The sequence below is a fragment of the Mustelus asterias genome, chromosome 2, assembly GCF_964213995.1.
Source record: "Mustelus asterias chromosome 2, sMusAst1.hap1.1, whole genome shotgun sequence".
Taxonomy (NCBI): Eukaryota; Metazoa; Chordata; class Chondrichthyes; order Carcharhiniformes; family Triakidae; genus Mustelus; species Mustelus asterias.
The window spans coordinates 74,166,373-74,187,175 of record NC_135802.1 but is presented as its reverse complement, the minus strand read 5'-3'; the positions used below and the strand labels follow the sequence as shown (position 1 = coordinate 74,187,175).

The following is a 20,803-nucleotide window of genomic DNA, read 5'->3' as shown; positions in this document are numbered from 1 at the left end:
AATTCCGCCTAATGGCTACAGAGCTCTGCATGTTCTTGCATCACCAATTCTATCAACTCAAGCTTAGCATTGGGAAATTTGCCAAAATCCTTTCATAAATGAATTTTGTGCAAGAAATCATGCGGGGATCAATGAAATGCTGTGTAAAATTTTAGTTGTTAACCAGACTGCAAGTTGACAACTGCCTTGCCATGGGCAACTGATGCAAAGAAATCACTTCAGTTGGTTGGCAAGCATAGTCGTCAGCAATTATTCTGTGGACGAAATACAAAATTGACTTCTGTGCAATTGTCCTCCTACATTAGAAGGTGATATAATTAGTTCCATTTTCTCCATTTGAATACATGCAAGGAGACAGGTTTTCATCAAGGCTGAAATCTCAAAACTAGACAGCACTGAGGCATCATAAAAGACCACCTGAGATAGGATTTAATTTAAGGTCTAGTATACCATAAAAGAGGGGGTCATAGGGAATGGAAAGGCCCTGATTTGATTTATTTATTATTGTCACATGTATTAGTATACAGTGAAAAATATCGTTCTCTTCAATACAGAAAAGGAAATGATGTCGCACTGATAATATGGGATTGGATCAGATCAGAAGAACAAAATCTGGAATCTGTTTGGATGGTGCTAAGAAATGGGTGACTTCAATCTGAATTTAGACGGGGTAAATCTAATGAGCATTAATGCTGTGGAGGACATGTTTTGCGAGTGTGTTAAGGACGGTTTTTGAGAGCAACATGTTGAGAAACACACTGGAATTCAGGCTATTTTAGGTCTCGTATTAAGTAACGAGAAAGGACTGATTAACAATTTTGTTGCAAAATAACCTTTAGAGGCGAGTTATCATAATACGATAAAAGTTTACATTCTGTTTCTAAGTGAGATAGTTCAATCTGAACCCAGGGTGTTAACTGTGAATGAAGCAAAATAATGGTTGTATGAGAGGCAAATTTACTGAGGTGGGTTGGGAAAATACATCAAAAAGGTATGATACTACACAGGGCAATGGATAGTCCATAAACAATTACTACATAGTTTGTAAACATCACTTCAAGACACAAAAACCCTAAAAGAAAAGTCAGTCAACTGTGGCTAACAAAGTTAAGAATTGTCTAAGATGAAAAGAAAAGGTTTATTATTAAGTTGCCAGAAACAGCAGTAAAGTTGAGGATTGGGAGCATTTTAGAATGCTTGCTGATATACATAAGCTCTCAAACCACCAGTACCACAAATTTAGAAATTCTCATCCTCAATTTAAATCTTTGCCTCACCCCTCCCTACCCCTGTAATGTTCTCCAGTCTGACACCCTCTTCTCCATGAACTCTCAATCCTGTGATTTTGATCTCTTATGCACCTCCTCTTCTCTTTGGCTCATGATTGTTACATATGCCTTCATCTGTCTAGACCACATAGTCAGGAATTCCCTCTCCAAACTCTCTCCCTCTTCTCTGTTAAGACCCTCCTTAACACCCACCTCTTTAACAAGCTATTTTTTCTAATGTCTCCTATTTTGGTTGTCAATCTTCATCTCACCACGCCTCTATGAAACATCTTGTGACACTTTCCATGTGAAAAGCACTATATGAATGCAAGTTGTTGCTGACAGAATAGAAGCATTACAACACAATAGGTTAATATAAAAGGGCTCCTACCTTTTCCATGCATTCTGAATAATTGTCGCTGCCCTATTCTTCTTCCGAAAAAGTTCTTTCCGCAATCTCTCCTTTTCCACTATTTGTACTCTGGTTTCCAAAGGGATAAGTAGAATATCGGAGCTCTGATGACTCAGAGTGGTACATGAACCCTTTTCAGTGCTAAGAGATCGCAAAGTACCAATTCTGTCCTGAGGTGCATTTTCAATAGTATCGTGGTTGTTTCCACTGGCTGGAATTGTTGATGTGAAATCACCACTTTTGAGTCTTGGAGAGGTGGGAGGATGCAAGACTGAAGTGATGATATCAGTTTGCACGGAATGACCAGCAGTATCAGGACTGCTTACAACCATAGGTTTGGCACTTCCAGGTCGGCTTGAACCAGCAGGTGAGAATCGACCGCACTTTACGCCTGCCCAATGTTCCTCATGTTGGTGGGAAGGTTCAGATCTTATTTTATGATGTCTGCTACAAGCTAATGAAGACAGACTCTGTTGTTTCGCCAACTTTATTGTTGCACTGGCTGATCTTAAGGCAGGAGGTTTTAACTTGCTGCCATTGAGTCTGCTGTTACTTGTAGGGACTTTATCATTCACAGTGTTACGGTCTCCTCTTTCTGAAGGAGTGAACTGTCTGGAAGAATGTAGCTCATCAGAGATGCTTCCTTCACTGTATTGTTGGCGATCACTGACATGAATGCTCTTTGTGCTTTTTCTGGTAAATTCTAGAATAGTGAAAAAAAATCTACAAATTATTTTTATATCACATTTTAGTGAAAATATCTAACATATAAAACAAACATCTTGCTTTTTAATTCATTTATGAAATATTAGTATCGCTGGCTAGACCAGCATTTAATGCCCACCACTAGTTGCCCTTCAGAAGGTGGTGGTGAGCTACCTTCTTGAACCGGTGCAGTCCGAGGCATAGGTACACCCACAGTGTGGTTAGGGAGGGAGTCCCAAGATTTTGACCAAGAGACGGTGAAGTCAGGATGGTGAGTGACTTGGAGGGGAACCTCCAAGTGGTGGGTTCCCAGGTCTCTGCTGCTCTTGTTCTTCTGGATGGTATTGGTCGTGGGTTTGGAAGGTGCTGCCTAAGGAACCTTGGTGAGTTCCTGCAGAGCATCTCTAAATGATACACATGGCTGCCACTACTGTTCATCCATGAGACTGATTGCTATCTCTTCCACAAACAATCAAATGGGCTGCTTTGTCCTGGATGGTGTAAAGCTTCGAGTGTTGCCGGAGCTTTACTCATCCAGGCAATTGGAGAATATTACATTACTTTCCTGACTTGAGACATGTAGTTAGTGAACAGGTTTAGGGAAGTCAGGAGATGAGTTACTCACTGCAGGATTCCTAGCTTCTGATCTGCTTTTGGTAGCTACAGTATTTATATGGCTAGTGCAGTTCAGTTTCTGGTTAATGGTAATCCCCAGGATGTTGATGGTGGGGGTTTCAGCAATGGTAATGCCATTAAAGTGTCAAGGGGCAATGGTTAAATCCTCTCTTGTTGGAGATGGTCATGACTTGGCACTTGTGTGGCACGAATATTACTAGCCACTTGTCAGCCCAAGCCTGGATATTGTACAGGTCTTGCTGCATTTGGACATGGGCAGCTTCAATATATGAGGAATCACAAATTATGCTGAACATTGTGGAATCATCAGCGACCATCCCCACTTCTGACCTTATGATGGAAGGAAGGTCATTGGTGAAGCAGCTGAAGATGGTTGGGCCTAGTACACTACCCTGAGGAATAATGTCCTGGAGCTGAGATAATTGACCTCCAATAACCACAACCATCTTCCTTTGTGCCAGGGATGACTACAACAAGTGGAGGAGTTTCCCCTGATTCCCATCAACTCCACTTTGCTTGGGCTCCTTGATGCCATACTTGGTCAAATGCTGCCTTAATGTCAAGGGCAGTCACTCTTACCTTACCTGGCATTCAGCTCTTTTGTCCATGTTTGAACCAAGGCTGTAACAAGGTCAGGAGCTGAGTGACCCTGGCAGAACCCAAACTGAGCATTCGTGAGCAGGTTATTTTTGAGTAAGTGCCACTTGACAGCACTGCTGATGACGCCTTCCATCACTTTACTGATGATCAGCAGTAGACTGATGGGGCGGTAATTGGCTGGGTTGGATTTGTCCTATTTCTTGCGTGCAGGTCACACCTGGGCAATTTTCCAAATTGTTGGATACATGCTCGTGTTGTAGCTGTATTGGAACAGCTTGGCTAGGGGCACGGCAAGTTCTGGAGCACATATTTTCTGTGCTATTGCTGCAATATTGTCAGGGCCTATAGTCTTTGCAGTGCCTTCAACCATTTCTTGATATCACCTGGAGTGAATCGAATTGGCTGAAGGCTGACATCTGTGATGCTGGGGACCTCTGGAGAGGCCAAACTGGATCATCCACTCGGCACTTTTGGTTGAGGATTGTTGCGAATGCTTCAGCTTTATCTTTTGCACTGATGTGCTGGGATCCTCCATCATTGAGGATGGGGATATTTGTGGAGACTTCTCCTCCAGTGAGTTATTTAATTGTCCACCACTATTCATGGCTGGATATGGCAGGACTACAGAGCTTTGATCTGATCTGCTGTTTGTAGGATCGCTTAGCTCTGTCTGTGAGTTACTACTTGTGCTGTTTTGCATACAAGCATTCCTGTTTAGTAGCTTCACCAGGTTGACACCTCATTTTTAGGTATGCATGGTGTTCCTCCTCCTTTCTGACAATTGAAATTAAACATACAATCAAAAAAAGCTATGTTCTGAGTACTGCCAGCAAAACTGGAAACTATCTGTAAATTTTAAAATTTAGTAATTTATTTTGAAAAAAATGAAATGTAGTTTTGGTGAATTTCAAGTTTATTTGATATGGGATGTCACTGCTGGGAAATAGAACACTTTTCAATGTTCAGCACTTGCCTACACATCTATTTCCAAAATCTTTTAACAAAACTATTACACTCATGACTTTTTTAAAATTAAATATATAAACGTGCGCATTGCTTTAGGCCACGATTTTGTGCCCACATTTGCCGCAAGCACGAATGGCAACCTGGGCTGGAAAACAAGAATCTCCCTGTTCGGGAGTGCCTTATCTGTGAGGGGGTTCCCTTGGTGCATGTGGTGTGGGGTCCCCGTCTACGTGGGGTGGGGGGGGGGGGGGGGGGGAGGAAGGGGGGGGGGGGAGGAGGAGGAGTGGTGAGTGAAGAAATAGTTCCTTGTTTCTTATAAGAAATTGGGACCCCCTTGAAAAGAGGCGCCTTGACCCTAGGATTCCCAGCACTGTCAGCTTTTTCTGGCCCCACCATGCTAGCGAGATGGCATGTGCCACACCTGCAGAATTTTTGTTACAGTGTTGTGTTAACTAGTGAGGAAAAACCAGTTGTGTAGCTGAAAAGCTGCTTGCTAGTCTTCTCACCTTAGCCAGCACATTGTGCAAAAATAGGAAAATTCCATCCTTAAAATGCAAATGGCTGTTTGCACAAAAATAGCTAAACACCCATGCACAAACAGCAGAAGGTCAGAACCAAAAGAGAGAGGTGGAGTTACTTCTGATGCCTTCTTTTTCTTCAAATCAAGGATTCCACCTCACCATGGTTGACAGGGCCTTTGGCTATGGCCATCCCATTTCCTGCACTTCTGGACTCAACACTGAGTTCAATGATTTAAGATCATAAACTCTGTCCCTCTTTTTGTTGCCCTTTTCTTTGCAGACTTTGGTTTTACTGTCATTTTTTGCTTTATGATGGATGGTAGCTAATTAGGAGTTTTGGAGACACTGTGAACTGGCTAAGATCTAAAACCTGTAGAGTTGTATCAACAAGTTTGAGATGCTGAAAAGCTGGATGTTTTCCTAGAAGTGGCCAAACTGTGAACTGTCGTATTATTGGTTGAAAAGGAACACTGGAAAGCTACACCCGCAGGGCTGTCATGATCTGTGGGAAAGAGTGTTAGTAGAAGTGTTTGTTGCTGATGATAATCATACCTGTGAAATTGAAAAGCGAAATATGTTGTCAGATAGGACCCCTGAGCCACCCTTCATGAATAAAGAACAGCATACTGATACATGTTTGACTGCCTTGTTCCACATATCCATGGGGAGTGATGATGGTTCTTATCTTGTCTTGGCTATTTAAAATGAAATTAACTTTTTGAAGTATCATTTGCCCGTTAATTCATGTTCAATTTAATTTGTGTCAGTTATGATTTGTATTAAAGTAAACCTACAAAAATTGGTACCTTGTTGGTAATTTCTTCATTTGGGGGTCATGCAGTAAACTTGGTTATTTTAGTTTATGGTTTCCCCACAGTGGCGGAATAAGCTCAAGGGGCTGACTGGCCTACTTCTGTGTCAATGTTGGTGTCCTCCGTGGCTGACCTTGCAGAATTAGAATAGGCCAACCATTGTTTTTCCACTGGCAGGCATCTGCATCATTAGAGGCAAATGCCAGCCACTCATCTTGCACTATGCGCAATGAAGTACTCATCCATACCACGGAAAATGCTTACAATTGCCTCCAGGGATTCCCCTGATGAATCTGCAAGTCTGCCTGTGGCAAAAACCAAGCAACTACCCACCCTCCAAGTTGGAAAGTGAGAAAGGGGATAAGGGATGCAAATGCAATAAAATTGTTCCATTATGTTCTCTAAAAAAAAAAGAATTTCAATGTAATTCAGAGGCCACGGCAAGTATATTGGCAGATCATCATGTTTTATAGGTTTCTATCAACACTCCAAATATAAATGAGGGATTAACGTATACAATGCCAGTACTTATTGATATGCTTCTCTGTACTGACAGCTGAAAAGTAACTTTTATTGACAAGAAAATTCTGAGTTAGGTAAAATGATAAATATTCACTATGTGAGCTAGATTATGAAGAAAGCCTTTTAGTTTAATATATGAAGTTGGGCTCCCTTTCCCTTCTTGTAACCGAGAATACACTTTACTGACTTTTCATTATATAATGAGGAATGTAGTTAAGTCAGCTCTGGAGGCATTCCCTTTTCCCTTTCCTTATTTTGTGGCTAGCTTTTATTTGATATCTTACCAAAAGGAAAAAGAGGAGGCATGTCCCACATGTACAATCACGCCTTCTCATGATTTCACCACGCCCTACTCTGGCATTGTACTTGATCTGCAAACATAGGCTTTGAATCAGGTCCTGTGGTATGCTTTGTCTTTTAGGGAATTGTCTGTAACTACAACCTCGTTTGTCTACAGCTTTGTGGTAATGCCCATGAACAGTTACAGAGTGATACACTGTAAAATCTATCTCTAGCTCCCCATTAACCGCCTTTTGTTCTCTGTAGAATTTGTGCCTATTTAACATTAGACAAGCCATGCAAATAATCCTACACTATTCTAAGTTAAACTTCATTTACCAAGCATAGGCCCACTCACCCAACAGATTGAGATCTGTTTTTAGATTTTAGCATCCTCTACTGTCCTAATATTCAAATATATTGGTATCACCCCCCAACATCAACCTCATGAATGAAAATAGTAAATAATAAAAACAGTCAAAAAATTTACTATTGAATTAAATTGCTCCAAGTTAACCGCAGACTATAAACATAAATGAAACAATATTAAGTTTAGTAAGGAAAAACATAAAATCTACTAATAATTTCAAATCATCTTTTGCACTAACATTTTAATTGTCCTGTAATTTACACAGGATCTTACAATTATATAGTGCCTTTAAGACTAAATTGTCCCAAGGCACTGTAATGCAGTAATATCCAGCAAGAGAATAAAGCTACATAAGGAGATGTTTCAGAACATTCAGACCAATTGCAGCTGCGAATTAGGGAAGGTTCTACGAGAAGGTCTAAAAGCAGATCTGAAATGAAAGCAAGTGTAAGGCAGATGGCCAAAAGCTTGGTTAAAGATTGAGATATATTTATGGAGGAAATTCCAGAGTTCACAGTCAATACAGCTGAAGGCATGGCCAGTGATCGATCAGCCAAAATTGGGTTTGCTCAAAGAAGCCAGAATTAGAGACATGCAGATAAATCAGAGGCTTGTTTGGTGGGAGGAGATTATGGAAATAGGGAGGGTTGAGGCCATAAAAGGATCAAAAAACAAGGATAAAAATTTTAAAAGAGGCGTAAAAGGAGAAAGAGAAGCTTTTTGCAGATCCCACCAACCAGTAAACCAAATGAGAGGGGCACAAAGGAGTTACAATATTTGTGAAGTCTAATTGAAATAGACAATTTTGCTTTCATAGAAAAATGTACGGAAGCTTGAATATTATACCCAAAACACAAGAAACACTGTCATGTATCATGTCATCAGGACAAATAGAGCAGAGCTCGTCTTAATCACCCAAAATAAGTAATATATATTGTGTTAGTAGAACACCCCACTATAAATGCATGACTAAGCAATGCATCTTTAAAAATGACACATTTATGATGTTAGATATTTTGCCATATTAAAGAAAAAAATGTCATAGCTAGTATAAGTATTTTTAACTAATGTGTGTAAACTATGTACAGAAAACTACCTTACCTTTTCCCTTCATCTCTCTTTTTCCAGCTTCTGCAGATGAAGGTTGACTCCGAATGGCATCCATACTCCTCCAAGATTGCAAGAGAGGCCTTACACTTGCTTTCATTTCAGATCTGCTTTTAGACCTTCTCTTAGAACCTTCCCTAATTCGCAGCTGCAATTGGTCGGAATGTTCTGAAATGATGGTAGGGGAAATGCTCTCCCGGTTTGCCAGATTAACATCTGCAATTTGGCAATTAACTTCTAGATTTACCATTTTCTGCTGTATATTTAACTCCGATTCCAATCTCTTCTTTTCTTTCTGAAACTCTGCTTCCTTCCTTTTGCTCTCCTCTTCACGTTTCCTACAATTAAATAAAGACAATGAAAAAATGTTAGTAATCTATTAAAAGTGGAAAAGGATGAAAAAATAGTTTCACATAATACAAGATGCCAGCACACCTGGCAACATATCGGTTGTATGAATGGAATCAATTGTTTTCATAAATGTCATCAAACATTGATTGGACCACAATTCTGGGGTCTGAGGCAGGAGAAAGAGGTTGGTTGCTTTTATGGTGGGAGGGGGCAGGTAGGGTCAGTTTGGAGGCATGGGAGGGAGCTAATTGGGGGTCTGGCAAGGGCAGGGAAATCACAGGCCCGAGTTTGGGGCAGGAAAATTCAAGGTGGATGCCTGGAATGGGGTGGGAGTTATTAGAGGCCTCATAGGGAAGGTCAGGGTTAGGAATTGACCAATCGCAGGAGTTGTTCAGGCAGACTTCTGGATTCAGCAAGTAGGTGAAAAACCACTCAGCCATCGAGTGCAGCAAGCTCTTAAAAGTATTGGAGTTGCCGGGTTTCCCTGAGGCCCTGGAAACCTGGTCAACCACATTAAAGTTGATAAGTGGAAGAACCACGAGCTTCATTATAATTTTTAAAATGCCAACACGCCTCTTTAGAGCACTTGCTCACCTTTGTTAAACCTACAAGTGGGCTAGCTGGAGGCAGAAATCTGAATTTTAGGACTTTAAACCCCACCTGCCCTTTTAATGGTTAAAATTCTCCACATTTTATCGTCTTTGCTGCTCCAACGAGAATCATCTATAACACCGCAGACCAGGGATGAAATTTGGAAACTTTGAAAATTAGCATAGATCAGAATCACTGTCTCTGTTCGTAATTATCCAGAGTTTGTGAGCAACCATAAGCATCTCGTTCTGGTTAGAGAGAGAGAGAAACAAGTAGTTATAGCTCAGCATCAAGCATAGCTGACCAGGAATTTCTCCCACTCTTACCATTTGCCATGGGCAACTTGTTTTGCTTCTTAATGTGGCCAACAGAGGCAGCAGCACTGTACATTCTACTTATTCACTGAACCTTTAGGGTTGGGGGAAGAGATTAGGAAACAGGCCTAAAGAATTAAACAAAAGTTAACAGAGGTTGGTGATGGAGTGTTCTTGTCACTGGACTAGTAATCCAGAGGCCCCGGCTGGTGGTCTGGAGACACGGGTTGGCATTGCCAGGGGCTGCATCTTGTTTAATCAACGCACGCACATACGCGCGGCTCCCTTTACATGTGTGGGGGTGGGAGGAATTAATTAAACAGGATGCATGATACCCTGGAACAATCTTTTAAATAATTTGAAGAAAATGAAGAATATTTGAGAAGGAAAGTGACTTGGTTATGTAATTTCAATCATAGTATAATGCAGCTTAAGATGATGTTTGACAACAATATAGGGCAATGGCAATGTTAATAGCTTGTGGGGAACAATGATATTCAGGAAATGGAAAATAAAGATGGAACAATTGGGAAAATGACATGCAAATACTTCAAACAGTTGAGCGATATAAATTAGAATAATACATGTTTTGCTAAAAATAAAGAACAACCTGATAGTAATAAAACACCACGGACAAAATGCACACTTAGAAATACAATTGATACTGCAGAAAGGGAGGTATATTTTGGATGATTAATTATGGTATTAAGTGCTGCATGGAGGTCCACAGAGATCCCGATGTTCGCGCGTGTGTGTGTGCGCGTGCGTGCGTGTACGTGCGCTGGGGGGTGGGCTGATATCTGTGGTTGAGTGGGGCAGGCGGGGCTTTAACTTTACTTTGCGATTGGGGCACCCTTTCGATCGCTGAATCCCAGTTTTGTTGGCAACCTTAGGCCCTGACCCCTAGCAAGCTGAGAGATCCTTTCCAGCAGTTTGAAATTGCAGAGTGCTGTTTGATCAGGCAGGTTTCACACTACTTTTCTCACCTCATCCAGCACTTGGCAATTTTGGGAAAAGTTTGCCTTTAGAGTATGGGGAATGTTTGAAATTCCATTTCTGGTCACTGCTGCTTGTCGGTGCTGCTGGGGCTACAAAGTTGCTGGCCAATTGATGGCTGCAGGGCTGCTGTGATCAGCGGCAATGCATTATCCGCTAACTCTTAAGGAAGCAGTGCAGGAAACCACACCATCCAAAAAGCACAGCCTTAGGTCTCTGAAACTGAATGCATGAAGTGCTAATTGGATATCAATTGGGTGTTTAATTGTTATCAGGTGTTGGATACTCATCTCCAAACTGTGTGGCCTGGGCCTCGGCACCTCCCTCTGCAACTGGATCCTGAACTTCCTAACTCACAGATCACAATCAGTAAGGCCAGGCAACAACACTTCCTCCACGATCATCCTCAACACCAGTGCCCCACAAGGCTGTGTTCTCAGCCCCCTACTATACTCCTTATACACCTATGACTGTGTGGTCAAATTCCCCTCCAATTCGATTTTCAAGTTTGCTGATGACACCACCATAGTGGGTCGGATCTCAAACAATGACGAGACAGAGTACAGGAATGAGATAGAGAATCTGGTGAACTGGTGCGGCAACAATAATCTCTCCCTCAATGTCAACAAAATGAAGGAGATTGTCATCAACTTCAGGAAGCGTAAAGGAGAATATGCCCCCGTCTACATCAACAGGGACGAAGTAGAAAGGATCGAGAGCTTCAAGTTTTTAGGTGTCCAGATCACCAACAACCTGTCCTGGTCCCCCCCTGCCAACACTATAGTTAAGAAAGCCCACCAACGCCTCTATTTTTTCAGAAGACTAAGGAAATTTGGCACGTCAGCTATGACTCTCATCAACTTTTACAGATTCACCATAGAATGCATTCTTTCTGGTTGTATCACAGCCTGGTATGGCTCCTGCTCTGTCCAAGACCACAAGGAACTACAAAAGGTCGTGAATGTAGCCCAATCCATCACGCAAACCAGCCTCCCATCCATTGACTCTGTCCACACTTCCCGCTGCCTCAGCAAAGCAGCCAGCATAATTATGGACCCACGCACCCCGGACATTCTCCCTTCCACCTTCTTCCGTCGGGAAAAAGATACAAAAGTCTGAGGTCACGTACCAACCGACTCAAAAACAGCTTCTTCCCTGCTGTCATCAGACTTTTGAATGGACTTACCTTGCATTAAGTTGATCTTTCTCTACACCCTAGCTTTGACTGTAGCACTACATTCTCCACTCTCTTGTTTCCTTCTCTATGAACGGTATGCTTTGTCTGTATAGCGTGCAAGAAAGAATATTTTTCACTGTATGCTAATACATGTAAATCAAATATAATACACATAAATCAAATATTGACTGGGGACTCATCTGTACTCGTATATTAGAAGTAGACAGAAATTGTGATTATTGGATTGGAGGTGCTTATGTTATATGTATCTCTGTAAATAAAATCCTGTAAGCCTAAAAATATGGTTCCAGTTCTATCTTTCACCAACTGGTGAGTTCAAGCATGGAGTATTGCAATTTTTACATCACTGGTTATACAAAAACAAAAAAAATTGTACAAACATCTGACTCTGCACCCTCACAAAATCAGACATGAAAAGAAAGCCAACAGGACTAAATTGGCAGAAAAATGCATCATTTTGCTACATTAAATCTACAAACCTGGCAGCTACACCATGGAGCACGCTGCACAGTAGAAACATCACAGGCATCAGGGCAATGAAGCATTTAAAAATAACATACACAACACTATACTTCGATAACTTTGTGTTGCTTTTCTTTGTACTCTGTGCTATCACTTGCAATTCATCACAGGAATACTGACAGACAGTAAATGTCATATTATGTAGAATTCTGTTCTGCTGGCAAATGATTGATTAATGTTAATACATAGTACTGCAACTGTCACCACATTAGCACAAACCACAGCAAATGACAAGCTACTTATGTAATGTGTCATCATCATTTGCCAAGATCCATGCCAATGACAGCTGATGTCTGTTCAGTGCTATCTGTCATGGTAGACTCCAAACTTTATCTGTCATTGCTTTCTGGTTGTATTTGCTCCATAAGGAGAACTGATTATACCTGGTGTCTTAAATCCAGTTAATTGATCTTAACCCTGGATGCCTGGCAGGTGATGGCTGGCAGCAATCCCTGTGGCTCTGATCAGTATGTCTACTGTTGAATATAACCATTGACATGGTACAAACAGATTGTAATTCTTCCTTCACAGTGATATGGGGAATAGATTCAAGCGCTTTACTCTTCTCATCTATCAATAAAATCAATCTCCACTGCTTACAAATGAGTCTTCAATCGTGACAGGAAAAAAACATCAAGCCTGGAGCTAAATGGAAACTACATACAACGATTCTACATAATAAAAAAGACTACTTATTATCTTTACTTCATATGAGCATGAGCTAAAGATAGTTATGAAAGATAATTACCCATAACTAATGTCCACATAGAATGCTGAGTTGTACGAGCCAAACCAGGGCAAAGAATTACAATCTATCATCTTTTCATTGCAAATTCTTTGAAAATCTAATTCCTCAGAATATTTGACCAAAGCAAGAGATGCCCTCAGTCCATTTCATGTTAAATCAGTTACCCAGAGAAGCTCTGTATTGCTGATAATATTCGGAAGATGCAAGCAGAAACTTTAACCATAGCCACATTTTTCACCCTTTCCCCATCACCCCAAAGAAAATGACAAATTATCCCACCGTGATTTTGGGGTGGGGACAGGGATGAGAGCGAAGAATGAATCAACTAAAAATATTGACTCTAACAAGGCTGTGCCAGGTGGTGAGGATGCATATTTGCAACATCAAAAACCCACTTGATCTGAGCTGAAGCCATTTGCAGAGATAGAATGATAAAATAAGACAGGACTAATCACCTCCTACAGATCAGGTCAGATTCTCACAGTAAATAAGGCAGAAGATGAACATCCAAAAGAGTAGTTGGCTGTGATTTGTGCCAGAAAAATTGGAAAAATAAAATTTTATGGCAGTAGAAAAAACTTTTAAAGTGTTGATTGAGTACATTTCCAAAATAATATATGATCAAACTAAAAAAAAATGAATCAAAAAAATGTCATAATGAGACCAATGACATTACAGAAGAATAAATGGAAAATGTTATAGTTATTTCTGGCACATGTAGGGCTCATCATAAGGAATAGCATCAGCACAAGGCCACACTTGGAGTACTGTGTACAGTTCTGGGTCACCCTATTGTAGAAAGGATATTATTAAACTAGAAAGGGTGCAGCAACGATTTACTAAGATGCTACCGGGACTTGATGGACTGAGTTATAAAGAGAGGCTGGATAGACTGGGACTTTTTTCTCTGGAGCGTGGAAAGCTGAGGGGTGATCTTATCGAGGTCTATAAAATAATGAGGGGCATACATCAGCTAGATAGTCAATATCTATTCCCAAAGGTAGGGGAGTCTAAAACTAGAGGGCATAGGTTTAAGGTGAGAGATACAAAAGTGTCCAGAGGGGCAATTTTTTCACACAGCGGGTGGCGAGTGTCTGGAACAAGCTGCCAGAGGTAGTCGTAGAGGTGGGTACAATTTTGTCTTTTAAAAAGCATTTAGACAGTTACATAGGTAAGATGGGTATAGAGGGATATGGGCCAAATGCAGGCAATTGGGATTAGCTTAGGGGTTTAAAAAAGGCGGCATGGACAAGTTGGGTCAAAGGGCCTGTTTCCGTGCTGTAAACCTCTATGACGAGGGAATTGAATCTTTTTCTATTTTGGGAACTCGATAACATTTCAACCCATATCAAGGAGTACAGGACAAATCCAGAATAATGTGATAACTCAAATGTCTGCTGCCATTTGACCTATAGTGCATCCTTGTGGTCTCTGAATGAGAACAAGTCATGTTAAATTATGGTACATGCAGTGTATTCACTATTTACTCTTCGAGATCTGGGAAATTTGTTGATATTTGTGAACAGATGTTGAAAATCTACCAATGGAAAATGGCTACTTGTGTTTAAACTGTGCCAACAAATCATGGAAATTAGTTGCTAAACTAATAATCAAATTGCATTTTTACTGTAAGTCTTTTATGGTTTCATAAATATGGCAGGTGCAATGAAAATTGAGATCTGTCATTTAGAGATTTTACCTGATAAACAAAATAGCAGGAACTCCAACACAATTTAAAATGGTGAAGTTTAGGTTTGTGACCTTGATTCTCCACATGATGAATTATTAATCTCGGTATTGTGAACGCAATTGTGTGAAATAAGTAATCAATTAACACAACACAACTAAATTTAGGGATGTTAGCGTAATGGTTATGTTGCTGGGCTGGTATTCCAGTGGCCAGGACTAATAAGATTGACTTTCCCGAGGACAGAATCCAGAAATGGAGCGGACCAGTAAAGAATTGGCAGCATTGGGGAGAAGATAAATTAAGGTCCAGACTGGGGGCCTATTACTTATCTGCAGAGGGACTCAACAGCTGGAGCAGGACGGGCATGCTCGAGACTGAAGAAAAAAAACTGCAACATCACAGCAAGGCTGCAAGTTGATTGACTTGGGGGTATTGTAACTTCATTTCTCTTTCTCCAAATTTGGAGTTGGACTAAGGTGCTGGTAAGTTAAAAATTTCAATTAAAAAGAAAGAACTAAGTAAAACATTCAGTTAACTTAATTGACATCAACAGAAGGGAAATGAGTAAATGGTGGGTCTTTTGTTTTTAGTAAACTTTATTAGTAGTAAGCATTTCACCGTCTATTATTATCTAATAGATGGTGAAATGACAGGGCAGCTCCAACATTTTGAGTGCACATCCTTTGCTTTGTGGGTACTCTGGGATGCTTCCCGTGTCCTAGATAACCATATAGATACAGGATATAGATCAGTTGGAGAATTGGGTGGAGAGGTGGCAGATGGAGTTTAATCTGGACAAATGTAAGGTAATGCATTTTGGAAGGTCTAATACAAATAGGAAATATACAGTAAACAGCAGAACCCTTAAGAGTATTGATAGCAAAGGGATCTGGGTGCACAGGTACACAGGTCACTGAATGTGGCAATGCAGGTGGAGAAGGTAGTTAAGAAGGCATACAGCATGCTTGCCTTCATCGGCCAGGGCATTGAGTTTAAAAATTGGCAAGTCATGTTGCAGCTTTATAGAACCTTAGTTAGGCCGCACTTGGAATATAGTGTTCAATTCTGGTCGCCACACTACCAGAAGGATGTGGAGGCTTTGGAGAGGGTACAGAAAAGGTTTACCAGAATGTTGTCTGGTATGGAGGGCATCAGCTATGAGGAGAGGTTGGAGAAACTTGGTTTGTTCTCACTGGAACGATGGAAGTTGAGGGGAGACCTGATAGCAGTCTACAAGATTATGAGAGGCATGAACACAGTGGATAGTCAGAAGCTTTTTTCCAGGGTGGAAGAGTGACGTTCCAGTTCTAGACACCCACACGCCCCCCACCCCCCAAATTACTGGGGGGCACAGGTTTAAGGTGCAAGGGGCAAGGTTTAAAGGAGATGTACGAGGCAGATTTTTTACACAGAGGATGGTGGGTGCCTGGAACTCGTTGCCGGGGGAGGTAGTGGAAGCAGATATGATAGTGACTTTTAAAGGGCGTCTTGACAAATACATGAATAGGATGGGAATAGGGGGATATGCTCCCCGGAAGGAGAAGGGGTTTTAGTTAAGTTGAGTAGCATGGTCGGTGCAGGCTTGGAGGGCCAAAGGGCCTGTTCGTGTGCTGTAATTTTCTTTGTTCTTTATATGTGCAGAGGTGTCTTTAGTTGCAGCAGCTTGGTCTCCAGGTTTCAGGGCTTGAGCAGCAGCTGGCATGGCATCACCATGGGACTGAGATGTTCATGAATAGCACGTTTATGGATGTGGTTATTCTGAATTTAAGAGAATGCAGGGAGAGAGGAAATGGGTGACCACGGAGCATTCATAAAGAACGAGGCAGGCAGTGCATGCATCTCACTCCAACCTATGTTCAGTTTTGAAAACTGAATGAAGTGATGGTTCACCTGGGAGTCCAGTTAGAGTGTCCATGGCACCATGGGTGGTTCAGCTTATAATATTGACAATCTCCCATATTTTACTAATTATTAATGTTGAAAAGCATCCAATATTACACACTCACACACACACTCACACCTTTCCTAGGTGCACCAAAACTTCACCCTCTAGGGTCTGCCAAACATTGCCCTCATGGGGTCCACCAAAAATTCGCTCTTCTGGGGCACGACTCAACCTCAGCCTCCTGAGCCGAGCCCAACTTGAACTTGCCCTCTCAGTGCTTCAGCTCAGATGTACTTGGCTCCCTGAGCTGTAGCCTTGCTTTTGTTTTTACTTGGCTTGCCTTAGCCCAGTCACTTCAGTACACTCACCAATGCCAATGTTAGCTGCTCCTCCAGTCAGAGACTGTTTCTCTACCTCATTTGTGGATGATAGGCTCACTAGTCCACCTATCAGCAGCAGAAGTGAGAGAGAAATGGTCTGTGCTTGAAGAGGTAGGTCTAAGATGGATCTTCTATTGAAGCCCACCTCTTTGACTGGGATTTTGAATAGAGGAGCTTCATGGGTCACATCTGGTCGCCAGGCCATACTTTGGACAAGCCTGATCTAAAGTATATACTTTAACCTCTCTGTGCAGAAATGTTCTTCTGAAACTAACTGGAATTTGTTTGCTGGAATTTGATTGCGTTATTGTTCAGGCACTATACTCACTTGGCAGCATCCTTTCGTAGTTGTTCATGCTTCATGAGAAGATTTTTTCTTTCCTGGAAAGCCTTGCGAACCATATAACCTTTGTAAACGGCCTGGACTTTGGAAGCAGCAATATCTTGAATTGCGGCAATAGATAGTGCTCCATGCTCCAGCATGTACTGGATAACCTCCTGATGTTCCCCAAGCAAGGCATAATCAAGAGGAGTAAACCTAAAGTTAAAAAGTAAAGTTTATTTATTAATCACAAGTAGGCTTACATTAACACTGCAATGAAGTTGCTGTGAAAATCCCCTAGGTATCCCCTAAAACCTGAAACACCAGAGAGGAAATGTTCAACAACAGAATAAGGATCTTGTTCAGAATGCTAATAGAATTCTTTGCAATCTAAAACTGTTTGAAAAAGGAATAATTTAACTAGTTTTAAAACATTATACACAGCTACATTCAATAGCTCAGATTACATTTTGTAGCTGGTTGAAGCAGTTTCTCTCAAATCAATTTGGTGAATTATACAAAACAAAAGCAAATTACTGTGGATGCTGGAATCTCAAACAAAAACAGAAAATGCTGGAAACCTTCAGTAGGTCTGACAGCATCTGTGGAGAGAGAATAGAGCCAATGTTGTGAGTCTGGATGATCCTTCGTCAGTAACAAAATCAGAAAATTCTGGAAAAACAGCATGTCTACAGCTTCTGCGATGAGAGAAACAGTTGGGCTTCAACTCCACTTTCTCGCCAGTTCCCTATATCCCAAGATTCCCTGAGAGACCAAAACATCTGTCTATTTCAACCTTAACTGTATTCAACAATGTGCACCCCACAGCCCTCTGGAGTTGAGAATTCCAAAGATTCACAATTCTGAGTGATGTAGCTTTTCCTCATCTGTCTTAAATGAGTGGCTCCTTATAATGAAACCGTGTTCCCATATTTTAGATTCCCCAACCAGTGGAAACAATCTCTCAACTTCTACCCTATCAAGCACCTTCAGAACCTTGTATGTTTCAATGAGATTGCCTCTCATTCTTCTAAGCTCCAGAAAATATAGGCCAAATTTACACAGCTTATTATAGGAGAACCCCTTCATCCGATACACCAATTTAGTGCAAATATATCCTTCCTTAAATATGGATATAAAGCACATGGTATTCTAGGTGTGGTTTCACCAAATAAAATTAGACAGGGTAGTTATAGGAAGGATATTCCCAATGGTGAGGGAGTCCAGACCCAGGGGTCACAGTCTGAGGATTCAGGGTAGACCATTTAGGACGGAGATGAGGAGACATTTCTTCACCCAATGAGTGGTGAGCTTGTGGAATTCATTACCACAGGAAGTAGTTGATGTCAAAACATTGAGTTTATTCAAGAAGCGGCCGGATATAGCACTTGGGGCGAATGGGATCAAAGTTTATGGGGGAAAAAGCAGGATTAGGCTATTGAGTTGGATGATCAGCCATGATCATAATGAATGGCAGAGCAGGTTCGAAGGGCCAAATGGCCTCCTCCTGCTCCTATTTTCTATGTTAAGGAATAAGTCAAATTTAGTCCACTATATTCAGTGCTTACAATGCGGTCTCCTCTACATTGGGGAGACCGCTTTACTGAACCCTTCCGCTCAGTCCACAAGCATGACCCTGACCTTCCTGTCACTTGCCATTTCAATTCACCAACTTGCCCTCAAGCTCAGATTTCTGCACTTGGCCTGCTGCAATGTTACAGTGAAGCCCAACTCAAGCTTGAGGAACAGCACCTCATCTTCTGGTTAGGTACTTTACAGCCTTCTGGACTCAAAATTGAGTTCAACAACTCCACATCATGAACTCTGTCCTCCATTTTGTACTTTTTCCCCCAAGTGCCAGTCTATCTGGTTTTCATATTTTGCTTTCAGACAGTGTTGACCTACATTCTGCAACGAGCAACTACTCTGGGCCATGCATTGTTCCTTTACTGCCACTATTACCACTTACTTTGCCTTTTGTTCCATGACATCTTTGACTTTCCCTTTGCCCAACTTGACGCTCCCCACTTTTCCAAAAGCATAAAACCCATTATATCTCTACCTCTCTTCAGAAGAGTCATATTCGACTCAAAACATTAATGCCATTTCTCTCTTCACAGATGCTGCCAGACCTGCTGCATTTTTCCAGAATTTTCTGCTTTTATTTCAGATCTCCAGCATCCACAGTATCTTGCTTTTATATTAGTTTGAATCTTTGGAATTCTCTACCTCAAGGGGCTGTGAATGATCCATCATTGAAAATATTTAAAGTTTAATCTCTCAGGGAATTAAAGACAATGGAAGTACAGGGGAGGGGATTAGCCACAATCATATTGAATGGTGGGGCAGGATCAATGGACCATTTGATCTACTCTTGCTCCTATTTCTTGTGTTTCTCTGGTCTCTCAGGGAATCAAGAGACATGCTGAGTAGGCAGTAAAGCGGAGTTGGGGTAGATCAACCATTATTGTATGAACAGTGGAGCATGCTGAAGGGGCCAAGTGGTCTACCACTATTCCCATTTCTTAAGTTCTTACAATATCCCTATACATATCACCATCATTGCTAACAGAAAACCTTGCACTGCACAATAAATTTATGGTGAAGGATTCATGGTTTCTTTTGTTAAAATACATGTTTAGTTGACAAGACGTTTAGATGTACACCATTACCTTTAGAATTTACATTGCCTTTAAAGCCACACAAAATCCAACCACTTTCACAGCAGACTTTAAAACAGTTTGAGGCAATAACTGTTTCTTGAGTTGTGACAGGCAAGTATAAACTGTCTGGACAATTCTTCCATTCCTGTAGAATGACTGACTTAAAACAAAACTGTGTCTGCCATCATTGTAGACAGATGGACCAAAACACATCACTATTTAATGAAAAAAACATTAAATTATCAAAGCCATAATAAAAAACTGACAATGACTCCAAGTTTGATAACAGGTTGATAGCACATATATTTAATTGATGACAGCTGTGACAGTATTCAAGCTTTCTAATTTCAGTAAATATAATCTTAATTAACTACATGCTGTTTAACAACATCAACAGGAAAACTTTGTTTTCTCTTTAAGAGTAAAGTAAATGCAGTATATCAGCTCCAGAGTAACATTAAGCACTGCACAACACCATGGCTGTAATTAACTCACTCCCTATATTGCAGCTTTGAATTGGTGATTCAAGATCATCTCTAGCAGAGAGCTTTGTCAGCCCTTTCAATCTAGTGGGGAGGTTACCAGTTAGAGATATTTTGACCAGGTAGTGACGGAGGAGAATCTGACTCAGATCCATTTCATTACGTTAGTGTCAAGTATGATTTAGCAGGTTTTTAAAATTAAAACAGTGACCTTACAGAAAAGAAGCCATTGTTTAATTCTTTAAAAATAGGTTTCAAGCTTAATTTTTCATTACTTCGGGTAGTAGTGAATCAGGCTCCCTCTGCTGATCTGACATAGGCGGAGAGAAACTCCCTTGATAGACCAACCTCTTAAGGTTACTCAAATTGTAAACAAGGTAGGAAGTGGTGTTCCATAGGGATTGGTGTTGGGAGTACTGTTTGTTACTATTTGCATAAATGATTTGACTTGGGAATCAGAATC

At 41.0% G+C, this 20,803-nt stretch overlaps 1 protein-coding gene across 5 annotated transcripts in view; it reads right to left on the bottom strand.

The window, feature by feature from the left end:
• invs (inversin) overlaps positions 1-20,803 on the bottom strand; it is a 241,063-nt gene that overhangs the window by 60,058 nt on the left and 160,202 nt on the right. For all 5 annotated transcript variants that reach the window (XM_078237213.1, XM_078237241.1, XM_078237206.1 and 2 more), the window contains exons 13-15: positions 17,202-17,411; positions 8,193-8,536; positions 1,660-2,383 (exon numbers count right to left, since the gene is read on the bottom strand). In XM_078237213.1, coding sequence (XP_078093339.1) covers positions 1,660-2,383; positions 8,193-8,536; positions 17,202-17,411 — 1,278 coding nt within the window. The remainder of the gene's footprint in view (positions 1-1,659; positions 2,384-8,192; positions 8,537-17,201; positions 17,412-20,803) is intronic.